Genomic DNA, 14,990 nt, shown 5'->3' on the forward strand with positions numbered 1-14,990 from the left:
AAGCTTGGTCAGAGGTCATACAGCTTGTAACAGCTGAGGTGGGCCTCGGACTCAGTGAGGTCTTCTTTCTAGTGCAGCTTGGAAGATGGAATGGTAGTTCAGTTGTAACTTAGACTAAGAGGGGATCAGAAGACCCGAGTTTGCAGCCTCACTGCCGCTTCCTACCTATGTCCTTGAGCAAGTTATTCACCTTTCTGAGGCTCAGTTTCCTCATCTACAGAAAGACACCTTTGAGCTAGATGTACAAAGTCCCTTCCATCTCTAAATCTATAGTAGCATTGCCTGGAACATGCCAGAGACTCCAGGGCTAAGAACCATTTCCTCTGGAAGAACATCAAGTATCTATCATACTTATTGTGGGTATTCCAAGAACTGAGAACACAGGGGTTAAGATATTCACTGTCTCTTTGAGATTATAATCATGAATCATCTGATCCAGGTCCCTGCCTTTAAGCAACTAAAGTGTTATTACTTTCCACAGAGGCTTAGAGAACTCCAGTGAATGACTTGACCAAGGCCACATAGAATTAGTGGAAACATGAACTGTTTTTTCAATTTTTCAGACCCTAGGCAGGAAAAGGACTCAGCAAACCTTCAGAGAATTCTCAGGATTGAGATCTTTTCTGTGTCTCCTATTGCCATTGGCCCGTGCCTAATCACTGGGGCATCTTGATTGCCTCCCTACCCATATTTGCCTGGCCTTACCTTTCTTCTTTTAAATAATAGTAACTCCTATCTTTAACACTTTAAAATTTACCAAGTGCTTTCCCCACAAAACCTCCCATTCTATAAATAAACTAAACTGAGGCTTAGATAGGTAAAATAGCTTGTCTAAGGTCATGTAGCTAGTTAGTGTTGGAGTGGGATCTGATGACTCCAAGTCCATTCTTCAGTATACTCTCCTGCCTTTCTAATGTACTCAAGAAAGAGGCTGGGGTTAAAAAAAAATGGACTTTACAACTGACTAAAGGAATAAAGTTAAAAAGAAGAGAAACAAAGGCTTTAGCATACCGAGTCTGGAAGAGCCCTAAGGAAGCCCTGGAAGTCAGCATAACTTCTTGGGTTAAATGGCACTGTTAACAGGAACATTCATCTGATGGACCATGGAAATCAGTGAAATCTTGGGACCTAAGAAGTGTAATAAGTGACCATAGGAGAGACTGTCAGTGCTAGAATGAAGCCAAGTTTATGGTAGGTTTAAACAGTTCATCAATTAAAAGTAGAGATCATTGCAGGCCTTGAACCATCAGATCAAAACCTGAGACCCCAAATTCCTGATTACTCAGGGCATGTCATTGTTGCTTCCATGTTGTCTTTCCCATTAGATTGTGAGACCCAAGAGGGCAGGGACTGTCTTTGGCCTTTCTTTGTATCCCCAGGGCTTAGCATAGTGCCTGACACATAGCCAGATCTAAATAAATGCTAATTGACTGAAAGTCAGGTTTCCGTGACCTTGGAGAGAACATGAACTCAGGGTAAGCAATACTTGCTGGCCTTAGTTTGGGGTCACAAATCAGGCATTACTTAGTTGACCCCAGGAAAGAGAAACTTAAAAAGAACTTAAGACATGTACTAACTACATGTCTACTACATAGAATGTAAATAGAGTCAGTAGAAGATCTGGTAGAAGACTGCTGAGATGATTTACAGACCACTAATATTTGTGTGTACCATGGGAGGACTGGGTGATAAGTGACCAGTCATCAAGTTGTCTTGGAAGAGACACTCCCAGAGCAAGTGTCAAGCCCAATCCATTTCCAAGTTCCTTTGTGCTCAAAGTTCCTGGCCATCACCAATTGCAAGGTTTGTCCAGACTGATAATACTCAGTTAAACATTTCTCATCTCTCACAGTTCTGATGTTGGCTGCATTTACTTCCATACGTTTGGATGAATGAGTCATTGTTCCCCATCTCCTTCTCAGAAAAACCAGGGAAAACCAAATCTGACTATTTTGACTTTACGATACTTTGAAAGATGCCTGGTTTTTTTTAGCATAGGTAGTCACTCTCAATTTCTCGTCTGTAAAATGAGGTATTTAGACCAGGTGCCTCCTAGTTCTAAATCCATGATCGCATGATCCTTCATGCTGTAAGTTCATTTGATTCAACAAACAATTATTAAGTGCCTCTTGATTGCAGAGTGGTATGCTATCTACTCAGATAGATAATAAATTGAGAAGAGACATGACTAGACATGGTTCCTGTCCTCTGGAAATTTACAGTATAGTAAGGGAATAAGGTACTCATACACAGTAATATATAATATCATATGAATTTGCTGTGGTATGTGCAAGTTTCCATTTTTTCCCCATTATCATGGGATTGTATAGACAAACTTCCACAGAGAGATTTACTATGTCTTCCTTTTGTCTTTGCCTGTTGTCATACTGCTAGTAAATTATTAGGAAAGAGCTTATTATCAAGTTATTTGCCATATCTTGTTTCTACCTCTCCAAGGTCTGTTACGGACACCTCCTTTTCCCCCCTCAAAGAGCCAGTACCCTAGATCAAGCCCTCCTAACCACCTGCCTGGACTGTTGCAGGAGCCTAGCCCTCCAATTGGTTTCCCTGCCTCAAGCCTCTGTCTCTCCTCCAGTCTCTCCAGCTGCCAATGTGACTTCTCCTAAAGTGACCATGTCACTCCTAAGCAAATTCTTGTGGCTCCTGATTACTTCTAGGATTAAATTTCAACTTTTCTGTTTAGCATTTGAAGTCCTTCAGCTCCATCCTACCTTTCCAGCCTTATTACACATTACTCTCCTTCAAGAACTTTGTGGCCCTGCCAAATCGGCCTTTTTACTAGTCGTTAATCATGTGCTTGACCTGCACTACCTCCTCACCTAAGCCTCATAGAATTCCTAGCTTCCTTCAAGGATCAGCTCGAGAATCACCTTCTACATAAAACCTTTCCTGACTCAGCCGCTGATGTCTCTCCCCTCCTCCCCCAATTCGCTTATATATATTTTGTATAGGTCTCTATTTGTACATCTCCCCTAGCTAAATGGCAAACTCCCAGAGGTCAGGGACTGTTTTACCTTTGTCTTTATACAGTGATGCTTGTGGATTGTTTGATCTTATCACATGTTGCTCCTGTAGTCATCAGCTGAGGATATATGTTAATAACTGCCTTTTAAATGGAGAATTGGAAAGGGTTGTAGGTTTTCTGTTTTGCTTCTCCAATTGCTGATTGAAATGCTAAAAGTCACATGAAAGAGCATGGCCCTTCAGCTTCCAAGGGAATAAGCTGGAATGTCTGACTCTTCTGTGCCTTGAATTTAAAAATCTTTGAGGACTAAAGCTGAAAAGGGATTTTAAAAAAAAGCAAGCACAGGGGGAAAAAAAAAACCCAAACTACAAATAAAAAAAAAAGAATCTTCGTCCCTCGTTTCACTCTCTGGTTCCCACCCTAAAACACTCATAAGATATAAGAAGTGTTATGTGTCTTTCTCGGATAGAAAATGACTATGGAAGCATTTGGTTGGAAGCCCTGCCATTTCCAAATGAAGGCATAGTAACCAGTGCTTTCTTTCTGTCCCCAACACTTTCCTTTTCTTATATCCCCAAAGCTGCAGATCTGGGACACGGCAGGACAAGAACGATTCCGATCAATTACCCAGAGTTACTACCGCAGTGCCAATGCCTTGATACTCACCTATGATATCACCTGTGAGGAATCCTTTCGATGTCTTCCAGAATGGCTAAGAGAAATAGAGCAGTATGCCAGCAACAAGGTCATCACTGTATTAGTGGGTAAGTGAGGCTCAAAAATAACTCATGTTAATAAAGAGTTCACATTTACATTGGCCTTTGTGGTTTATAAGGCCTTATATATATATGTGTGTGTATATTTATATATCCTATGCTATCTTATTATTAGTGTTATCATATATATCTATATATAAATAAAATATATACTATATATATTCTATATAAATAAATATATAAATAAAATCTCATTTGAACCTCCCAATTCTGTAAGGTAGGAGCAGTGCAAGGGTTATTATTCCTGTTTTATAGATGAAGAAACTTAAGTTTGAAGAAAGCATGTCCCTTATTCATTCACCTTGTAAGTGGCTGAGCTGTCAGTAAAACCCAAATTTCTGATTCTAAATCCACTGCTCCTATCATACCAAGAAAATGACTTTGTCTTTATTTGCAAAGAAGATACTGATCCTTGGGTATCAGAGATTTAGTCAATGTACTAAAACCATGCCTTGTAATCCATTTTAATAACAAGGGTAACAGGAGTTCCCATATACAAATCTCTTTACAAGGGCTTTCTTCACAATCACCCTGTGAGATAGATTGTGAATATTATACTCATTTTATAGTTAAGACAACTAAGGTTCAGTGAAATGAAATAACTTGCTCAAAGTTTGTTCAGTCATCTGTCAGTCTTGTCTGATTCTCTGTCATCCCATTTGGGGTTTTATTGGTAAAGATACTGGAGTGGTTTGCCATTTTCTTCTGCAGCTCATTTTTAGAAGAAGTAACAGAGGCAAACAGGGTTAAGTGACTTGCCCAGGGTTGCACAGCTAGTGTCTGAAGTCAAATTTGAACTCAGGTCTTCCTGACTCCAGACTTGGTGCTCTATCCCCTTCTCCACCTAACCTCGCTCCCCCTACACAGCTAATAATAGAGCCTGCCCTCCTGTGACTTTTCTCTCATTTATTGCCTTCATAATCCACAAAGATGACTTCAAATTTCTAGGAAACACAGACTATAAAATATATCTCTTGAGGTAACTTACAAGGTATTTCATTGTCAGGAATTGGGATCAGGAAATGTGGGTTCTAATCCTTAGTCTGCTACTTATAACTTATATGACTTTGGGCAGGTCACTTCATCTCTGGTCATCTCCTCAACTATAAGATGAGGACCTTGGCCTATGTGATCTCTAGGGCCCTTCCGGTGCTAAATCTGTGTTCCTACAAATCATGAATCTGATGCATTTTAACTCTGTGAGTCACTTCACTTTGAAACCTCAGTGTCCTCATTTGTAAAATGGAGATGGCACTACTCTTAACTATTCACCTCACAGTGACATCCTGAGGAGAAGACATTGTGAATTTTAAAGGGATATCAGGTTGAGGAGATAAGGTCAAGAAAATATGGGAAAAGGGAGTTCTGATCAGCAGTCATGCACAGTTTACCCTTCACCCCAGCAGCTCTGGGATTTAGGCCAGTAGAGATCAAGCATAGCACTAAAAAGAAGTCCACCCCAGGGCTGTGGCTATGGTACAGCCAGCTTAATTGGTTTTCTTTCTACCTTAAGCCTTTTCTTTATACAATACCAATGAAGATTAAAAAAGATAATGTTTTTACCTAATAAGTTGTAAGACCTGGAGCAAGTCATTGTATACCAGAACACTAAAGAAATGTGAGTTGTTTTTGTTTAAATCAGTAAAACATCTAAGTGGCTTCAATTATTTTTTCCTTCTCACATTTAATCTTGCTCTTATACAATTCGAAATTATTGGAGGAGCCCACTTGGGAAATTGCTGTGTTTTGTTTGTTGATCTTTTGGAAGTCAGAACTGCATTCTGAAAGGGCTCGGCTTCCTGAAATGGTACATGCTCTAAGCAGAAATGAGATTTTCAGTGAAATATACCAAGACCATTTTTGACTTCTAAATTTGTCCCTCAGAGCTACCTTCTTTAGCAGCCATGTAAAAGTGCTAGTAGTCAATTTTCAATAATGAAAGCAAGCCTGGCTGTTAAGAATGCTTGCTGCAGTCTCACCAAATGAGAAATAGCAACCCAAATTTTGGAAATCCAGGCAACAGAATTATTGGCACTGTTACAGTATAAATCTTAATGCTGGGTTTTTCCTTAGTGGCTGGCTGATTGACTTAACTTAGTGGCTCATGGTTCCAGGCTGCAAGACTTACTCACTGTTATAAACCTCCAATAGTATAGTCTATATGCTTAACTGAAAAACTTGCAAATAACTAAGGAAAATCTGGAACCCCTTTATTTGGGTCAATGTAGATAAAAGCTTGAAACACTTTACCAGGTAAAAATGTAAGTCACAATATCTGGAAAATGAAGGTTTTACATCACAGAGAGACCTTTCAAAGGTTGTGAGTCAAAACACTGCTTTCTGGGATTTCATCCAAAGACATTAAATGAAGATGTAGAGAGACTAGAGGGGTAAGAGCCAGTTAGTTCTGTGTGAAAGACTACATTAGGTGGCAGTGGCATTCTAAAATATAAATGGCAGTAAGAGTAACTGTAAGCTTTTCTTTTCTCACCAATTGGAGTTGACTTCAAGGCCTGAATTCAATTGAGATATTTCTGAGCTCATTAAATTCTAAATGGTGACTCCTCTGTTTTTTTTTTCTCTTGCTACAGGCAACAAGATTGATCTAGCTGAAAGGAGAGAAGTCTCTCAGCAAAGAGCTGAAGAATTTTCCGAGGCTCAGGACATGTATTACTTGGAAACCTCAGCCAAGGAGTCTGATAATGTGGAGAAACTATTCCTGGACTTGGCATGCCGACTGATCAGTGAGGCCAGGCAGAATACTCTTGTGAACAATGTGGCCTCCCCTTTACCAGGAGAAGGGAAAAGCATCAGCTATTTGACTTGTTGTAATTTCAATTAAAAGCTGGTAAAAGGCAGAGAAGGAAAAAAGAATCCATGCCTGCTCTGATAGGCCAGGAGTTCCTGGGAGGTAGAGCAAAGATGGTGGTTCTTGCTCTTTGGACCTTCTGACTTCTCCAGGTTCCTGAGCTTAAAAAAGCATGGCAGGCCGAGGGCATTGTCCACAGGCCAACACTAGCAGAACATTCATATGATTTGACCCTTTTGCAGGCTTGGGCTGGAGTGAGAGGAAGATTGCACTAGGAACTCCCTGAGATGCTGAGCATGTGCTGTGATAGTTGCTTTTTGTTTTTAAAAAAGCAAAAAATAACCCCCCAAGCCAGCCTTTCTGGACTAAGTGGAGGGAAAACTTCCCTCCTTTGCCCTCCAAAGGAGTGATTCTTCCTAGTACTTGGTGAATGGGTAGGGTCTTCTCTGGGATCCTTTGAGCACCTCAGTTTTCTAGCCTGCCAGCCAAACGAACACTGGGAAGGCCAACTACAATATCTATGGTGGGTCTGCCACGTCCTGAGGGATTTTCAGCACCGACTCCATAATGAGTTTGAAAAGTATTATATCTCTTGTCCATATACCCTTTCAAGAACTTTGGAACTGAGAAATTCAAAGGACCTTTGATCTACAACCAACAGTAACAATCATGGTTAACAAGGTTATTAGGCCCGGTGACTCCTTTTGGTGCTAATGGTTCAGCTGACAATTCCTTAGACCAAACCTTTTACTACATTAGTATCCTCTGAATGTGTTATGTAGAAATAAATAGGGGAAGTATGATAAAAAGTGCTGTTTCTCAACGTCTCATTACCTCCTTTTCTAAATTAGAACTGAGTTGTTCAGAAGGAGCTATACTTCTCTTTTGATGTGTTGCAAAGGGGAACCATTTCTTCTTCCTTACTGTCCGCCATTTTGCCCTTCCTTCTTTACTCCTCCTCCTTGCTCCCTAACCCCAACCCTATGTAGAGGAAAACATTTGAAAATGATTAAAAAAAAAAAGTTCAGCAAATAAGTAATATTGTTCTAAGGTAACAAATTAGCTCCAAGAAATTAAGGATAGCGTTAAATGTATAGAGCACAGCCGACCAAAATACTGTGGTTACTGATGACAATGCAGGGTTCAAAGCAGAGCACAGTCTTGATGGCAGCCCACCAAGCCTTTGAATAATTAATGCCTATTGAGATAATTCTTGCCATACCCACCAAGAACCAGATGTGATTTGTAGGTTTTTAAAAAATATGTTGTTAAGTGAGTGAGGAAATAGGTGAGACATATCCAGAACTATTTTTCGTGTGTGTCTCAATCACCTTAGGAAACTCTAGTTCATAGAAGCAAGTTCAGTTATGATTTGGGTACTTCTTCCATGTGATAGAATAACTTTCTGATTCATCACCTTTCATGTTATTTCTTGTTGCTTTTGTGTTTTAAGTCTCCAACTCCTATGTATGTATAACTTGGCTAAGCCAACTAAAAATGGAAGCACTTCCTTATTTTTGCTATGCCCTCTTTAGTGCCATATATCTAACATGTTTCATTTTACTCATTGACGTAAATGCAAACTGGAAACAAATTTACCATTGTATGTTGTCAATCCTTGTGAACCTTTTTGCAGTGTGCTATTTAGGATGTGACAGGGGATGGATAACGGAACAAGGGGATCGTGTGAGTCTGTGGTTATGCAAGAGGACCTCAGTCCCAATAAGATTACATTCAAAAGCTAATGAATTGAATTGTATCATAACATGGTATTGAAAAGACATTTCTGGCATTCCTTCATTGGGCTTGAGGGTAGCCCATTTTCCTTTTCATCTAGACTTCTCCATCTGAGGAGCTGTACACATGGCTAAAGGGACTGGGTCAGATGTTGGTTCAGGAATAGATCCTGTTTGTTTGAATCCCATACCTCTTAAGATAGTCCATTCCACTAGGATATAACTTATTATTAGGTAATTTTTCCTTACTCTGAATTTTAATTTGCTTCTCTGCAACTTCCATCTGTTGCTCCTAGGTCTACCTTCTGGGAAGGGGGTGAGGGGGACTGAGCAAAACAAGTCAAATTCCTCATGACAGCTCCTACATCTTGAAGAAAGCTATCATGTCAACCTCCCAAAGTCTTCTCTTCTCCACTAACATCTCTAGTTCCTTCAGCCAGTCTTCATATGACATCATTTCCAGTCCTCCCTACCTCTAGGTCTGCTCCATCTTTTCAGTGCCCCTCCAAATGCCCCAAGAATGCTAAGACCTAAACTCTTGCTGTTACTTTGCAGCATAGCCATAGGTAAGTTTTTTGAAGCAAAAGATAAAGAGATTTTATGACTCTGAAAAAATGGTGCTATCAAAGCCAGGCTCCTTCCAACATTTATTTTCCAATCCACTATGCCACACTGCTCTCTCCTCACCATACTTCTCCAATCTCTCCACTCACACAAATGTCACTGCCAATGTGTTGGATCCAATGGCCTATAAAAACAGTGTCTTTTTTTGTTTTGGGTACAAGTGAGGTGCAGATCCTTTTGAGGTGTTCTGACTTCAAAAACATCATTTCCACCAACTTCTAAGCCAAGGTTGGCTTAGCTAAGTGAACTGAATGGAGCACTCAGAAAATGAAAGGATGATCTCATCTACTTTTGACCGGACTACTAGACTATCAATGAATCAACAAATATTTATTAAGTGACTGTTACGTGCTAGGCAGTGGTAGATCAGGGGAATACTGTAAATATAGTTACCCTAAATTTCAGCAAAATAGCTGATAAGAGTTTCTCATAATTTTTTTATGAATAAGATGGAGATATGTGGGTTGGATCATATTGTAATTAGGTGGATTTGGAACAGATTGAGTGACTGGGTCAACGTGAAGGAAGATCTCTAGTGGAGTGCCCCATGAATTTGCCCTGTACTCTGTACTATTCAGTATTTTTATCAATGACTTAGATGAAGGTATAGACAGCATGCTACTGGGATTCCATGAAGCTTGGAGGGATAATTTATATGGATGACCAAAAGGTCTCAACAGGCTAGAGCTATGAGGCTAAATATAATAGAAGAAAATTCAATGAATTTAAGTGTAAAGTCCTACACTCAGGTTAAAAAAAAATCATATGGAGAAATAGAGGAAAAAATTTGTCTCAGCCCCATAGAGAAGAAAAAAATCAATGGGAAAAGTTGTGGAGAGGTTGATATTGGCTCCATATGAGGAATATTTCCTAACAGAGCGGCTGAAAAGTGGAATAGGCTACCATGTGAGGAAGTGGGTTTGTCATTAGTTCAAACTTTTTTTGGAGGGGGGGAACAATTGGGTTAAGTGACTTGTTTGAGGCCAGATTTGAACTCAGATCCTCTTGACTCCAGAGCCAGTGCTCTATCCATTGCACCTCCTAGCTGTCCCTATCAGTTCAGATTCAAGTGGAGGTTGGACAACCACTGCTAGGGATTCCTCCTCAGGTCCACATTGGATGACATGACCTCCAAGCTCTCTTCAAATCCTGAGATTTTGTAATTTTAAGTTCTCACTCAAGATCTTTGCATCTGTTATGATGAGAAAAACTACATTGAAAATGTGACAATTTTTTTCCATACATGTAGAACCCAGTGATTTTGAATATGGATATTAAAATATTTTTACCCAGTAATAATTACTTAGTAATGGGGCTATGATTAAGAAATAAACCCGAACAGCTCACATTTCTGTGGTGCTTACAAAATGTTCTATCACAAGGCTGAGAGGTAGGCAGCACAAGTATTATCACCTCCATTTTACAGATGAGGAAACTAAACCTCCAAGAGACTGAGTGACTTGTCCATATTTGCATAAGTAATGTGGGAACCAGGATCTGAACACAGGTGTCTCCTGACTCTAAGTCCAATGTTCTTTCTACTACACCAAGTTACATATATTGCATACACATTCTTTGGGCAATATTTCTGGAAGAGCTTAACTAGTTTTTATCACATTTGATTTTGTAACAGATCAAGTCTAATTTCCAGTCCAATTCCCTGCAGATATATTTGTCTTTTATAAATGTGTAAAAGAACCATTGGAAACAAACTAGAAAATTAAAAGCAATGAAAAGTTTACATTTCATCCCTCAAGTGAAATAGTTTACATATATAACAAAGTTGCTCTCCTAAGCTTATAGGGAATTTTGTCCCCACTTTCTCATGAGGTTTAACTTTTATGATGAGGAACTGGTTTTTGTCACCTCTCAAGGGTGGCCAGGAAAGCTATATTGGCCCTGGCTCTTTAAGTAGGAACTAACAGGACAAGTAGAAAATTTAATCTAAAGTCAAGGCCATCAAAGCCCATTTCTGGCACGGGAGTCGAGAGCTTACATTCAAGCCCCAAAAGAGCTTGTAGATCAAGAATTTTCCAGCTGTTTCTTTTTCTTTTGGAAGTGAGATAATAGGATCATAATATTTGGAGAAGGAAGGTATCTTATAAACCATTTAGTCCCACCTGCCCAACTTGTAGAGGAGGGAACTGAGGTCTAAAGTGCAGAAGTGACTTGTCCAAGGTCACACACAAGTAAATAAAAGATTTGGGATTCTAAGCTAGGTCTTCTGACTTCAAATCCAGTGCTCTCTCTATTATATCACAATGTCTCTTTGTGTTAAGCACACTTATGACATGACAAATATTGCCATGTAAGCAAGGTCCTTCTGTTCTGAAAGTAAACAATTTACAGGTCGTCCACTGCATTATATTATCATCTCTTCCCATATCTTATATAGCACAGTGTTCTGCATCTTGCATAATGTTCACTAAGTAACTGTTGATTGAAGTGTTTTCTCAAAAGTTTTTCTTCATTTGCAAAAAATAACTCCCATCCCACTTGGGTACTTAACTGTTTCTCTGAGCAAGTAACTTGACTTTTCTGGGTGACAGCTGTAAAATGAAGCAGGCTTGTTCTCAGTCACTAAGGTCTTCTCTCATTCTAGACCTGTTTATATCCTATTAGTGATTTCCTCGTCTTGGAGAACAGTGGAAGGTTGCCATGACAGGATTCTCATGGTGTGGCCCTTTCAGTATAGTCAGAATGGAAATAAACAACTTAGTCCTAACATAAAGGCCCAACATAAAACACATTAAAAAACACTTAGCCCCAGCCTTGGGAGATGGCATACTAGACGGATGTCATTTGGAAATTTCAAAGCAGGTCTTTTCAGGAGAGTAGAATTTGAACATGTATTTAAAAACTACACAAAAATACCCAAATAAAGTGTGCTCTGAAGCATTTACACTCACCTGATCCTCATAAGGACCCTAGGGAGTGAGTAATAAAAAGTATTATCCCCATTTTACCATGAGGAAACTTTGATTTAGAAGAGATAAGTGAGTTACCTAAGGTCACATAGTTAACTGTGGTACATCAAATATTTGAATCCTGGTCTTCTGACCAAGTGCAAACTCTTCCCACTAAACAGTGTTCTGAAATGCAAGGCATAAGAAATGGTTATAAGTTTCAGTAAGCTTTGGGTAACCACTGAGTTTCTATTCTCACATAAAACTAAACCAGGTGAGCTGGTTTTTATTCACATGAGCAAACTTGATTTGAAAATGAGGAACTGAGTAAATAAAAGGGAACTTCAACGCAGACAAGAACAGAAAGAAAAGCCCTCATTTTGGGAAAGGCAGCTATGAGCAACCTCTGCTAGTAAAGTCAATGATATCAAGTATAACTGTAGCTGTCGACCAAGGCTGCAAAACACTGTGTGCTACATAAGAAATGGGAAGAGATGTTAATATAATGCAGTGGACAACCTGTAAATTGTTTACTTTCCGAACAGAAGGACCTTACTTACGTGGCAATATTTGTCGTGTCATAAGCTTATTACGTTTCCATGTGCCTCTGAGAGCTGGATGGGACCTCATGACTACAGTTCTCTAGTCCTGTCTATACCTGAGCAAAAATCTGTGTGGCACTTGGCTGTGGAGTCAGAGGACCTGGATTCAAATCCTATCACCAACGCTTTCTACCCACATAACCTTCAGCAAGTCACTTAACCTCTCTCAGTCCCCTCATCTCTAAGATTTAGGGGTTGGATTAGATGGCCTTTGAGGTTTTTGCAGATCTAAATCTATGATTTCTCAATAGTATGGGTTCTCAACCTTTTTTATGCTATGGATGCCTTTAGCAGTCTGGTGAAACCTATGGGCGCTACTCAGAATAAGGTTTTTAAATTCATAAAATAAAGTAAAAAAGATTATCAGTGAAACCAATTATATTGAAATACAATTGTTTATATATATATATACACATAAATGTGCAAGTATATATATATATATATCAATTCATAGCTCTCCTGAAATCAGTTTTTGGTCCACAGGTTAAGAACCTTTGCTCTCTAAAGCATCTCTGACAAGTGGTCTTCTAGCCCCTAATAGGAGGTCTCCAGAGATGGGGAAGCCATTGTCTGCTGAGGCAGCTCATTCTAATTTTTGATAATTAATTCAAAATGGCAGAATCTCAGAGCTGAGAGGGACCTTAGAGGTAATGATCCTGGTCAACACCTGAACAGGAATTTCCTTTAAATAGATACAATTATTACGGTGTTTATTTTGAGCAAAAATCTGCCTCTTCGAATTCTATTTTCCCAAGTTCTGCTTTCTGGGGTCAAGCAGAATGAAATTATTCCCTTTTCATATGTCCCTTCTAAAAGAAACCCCCAGAATTCCTAATTCTCCAGAATTCCTCCATTAGGAATGCCTACTTTTTATTCTTTCAAGTTTTTAAGTTTTCCCCTTGTAATTTTTTTATGGCCACAAAATGATCTGTCCTCTAATATTGCTTTTCCTCGGGTTCATTGCACTTGAACATACACTTAACAGTTTGCCTAGTAAAGGCAAGACACCATGAAAGAAAGAGAAGTCTATGCCCCAAAAAATTAATATTCACTAACTGGTTGTCAAGGAGTGAATGTGAAATGTACTGTCATGATAGATGCTTATTAATGGGAACGAGTCAGGTGTTGAGAAGCACCTAAGAACTGACTTCAAAACAAGTTATTCTAGGTCTTGAAATAAATAGAAAATATAAATATATTGAAATAAGAATAAAATGTGCAGATCTTTTTTGAATGTGGGCTATCATTTTTTAAAAAGAATTCTTTAATTAAGAACATACTAATGTAGATTAGTAAAGAAAAGAGATCTGAACAGGAAATGATTATCATCTTCCATTCAGAAATCAAAAATGTACCATGGTATAGTGGAAAGCAAACTGAACTTGGAGTTAGAAGATCTAACTCTTAACAGGCATATAACCTTGGTAAGTCACATAACCTTTTCAATCCTTAGCTCCCAGGTATATAAAATGGAGACAGTAACCCTGATATTACCTTATCTTTTTCACTCTAAACTTATTTGCTCAGAAATGGTTATTTTTGGTTTCATGAATTTTTTTCTCTTTCACTAAAAATAGTTAGGCGTCTTAATTTTAAGATTTGCCAGTAGAATTTAATTCTTATTGACATCTTGTCATGGGGTAGCTGTGGGTTTCTCTCAACATCCATGAGAACTGACAATACTTGGCTTGCCATTTTCTTCTCTTTTTTAATAGCTGGATTTTTAGCTCTTCCCATTGAACTTTCAACTTCCTGGTCTGCCCTTGTTGGTTCTATGGGATCCAACCAGTCCCTTATCCTCATTACGCAAATCACCTAATGTCTTTTCTCGTAATAGCATACAGCATGTCTACTTTGCCTTATCTGATTACTCTTGCTTTCTTTCAGAAGAGTCTCTCATTTGTTATATGTTCCTGCCAAGATGATACACATTGTCCTTTGCATTGGACCCTTGGGAACCTCTCCATTGATAAATAAGAAATTCAGTTTCATACATGAATTTCACACATTGGATGAATGTAATTTACAACATGAGATTATTGCTGCTTTCTACCTCCTATGCGTGCACTAAGCATAGATACATTCAAAATTCAAAAGTCTCTTACAGAATAACAAAGATAAGGTAAAATAGAAAAATTTAATTTATTAGGATTAGCGGTCACTAGCTTATTGAAACAATGAATGAATTTAGTTTAACTTGACTTACACAGACAGAATTAGACGAAATAAGAATAGCTGAACTTATATAACAGTGGAACAACACTAAAGGGCCACTTTCCGGGAATAGCGATGGATCACACTGTTTTTTGAATGTTAGTAGCAAGTGCATGCTTGTGGCTGACAAAAATGAAGGTCAACAAGTACATACCAAGAAAATTTAAATCTTTTAAGGTATGGTAGGTGGACTGTTGGTACATTCACCAATACTTTTAATTAGGGAATCAAAAGCAGAAAAGTGGGCCTAATGCAAAAACCCAGGCCATCTACATAACTGAATGACACATGGCTCTTGGCATAATTCTGATGTAAACTCTAGGACACCAATACCATG

General features: G+C 38.8%; 1 protein-coding gene across 2 annotated transcripts in view; it reads left to right on the forward strand.

The window, feature by feature from the left end:
* RAB30 (RAB30, member RAS oncogene family) overlaps positions 1 to 8,165 on the forward strand; it is a 112,474-nt gene extending 104,309 nt beyond the window's left edge. For both annotated transcript variants that reach the window (XM_036744601.1, XM_036744602.1), the window contains exons 4-5: positions 3,567 to 3,750; positions 6,354 to 8,165. In XM_036744601.1, the coding sequence (XP_036600496.1) occupies positions 3,567 to 3,750; positions 6,354 to 6,604 (435 nt within the window). In that variant the 3' untranslated portion in view covers positions 6,605 to 8,165. The remainder of the gene's footprint in view (positions 1 to 3,566; positions 3,751 to 6,353) is intronic.
* The last annotated feature ends 6,825 nt before the right edge of the window (positions 8,166 to 14,990 follow it).

This window comes from Trichosurus vulpecula, chromosome 2 (genome assembly GCF_011100635.1).
Source record: "Trichosurus vulpecula isolate mTriVul1 chromosome 2, mTriVul1.pri, whole genome shotgun sequence".
NCBI lineage: Eukaryota > Metazoa > Chordata > Mammalia > Diprotodontia > Phalangeridae > Trichosurus > Trichosurus vulpecula.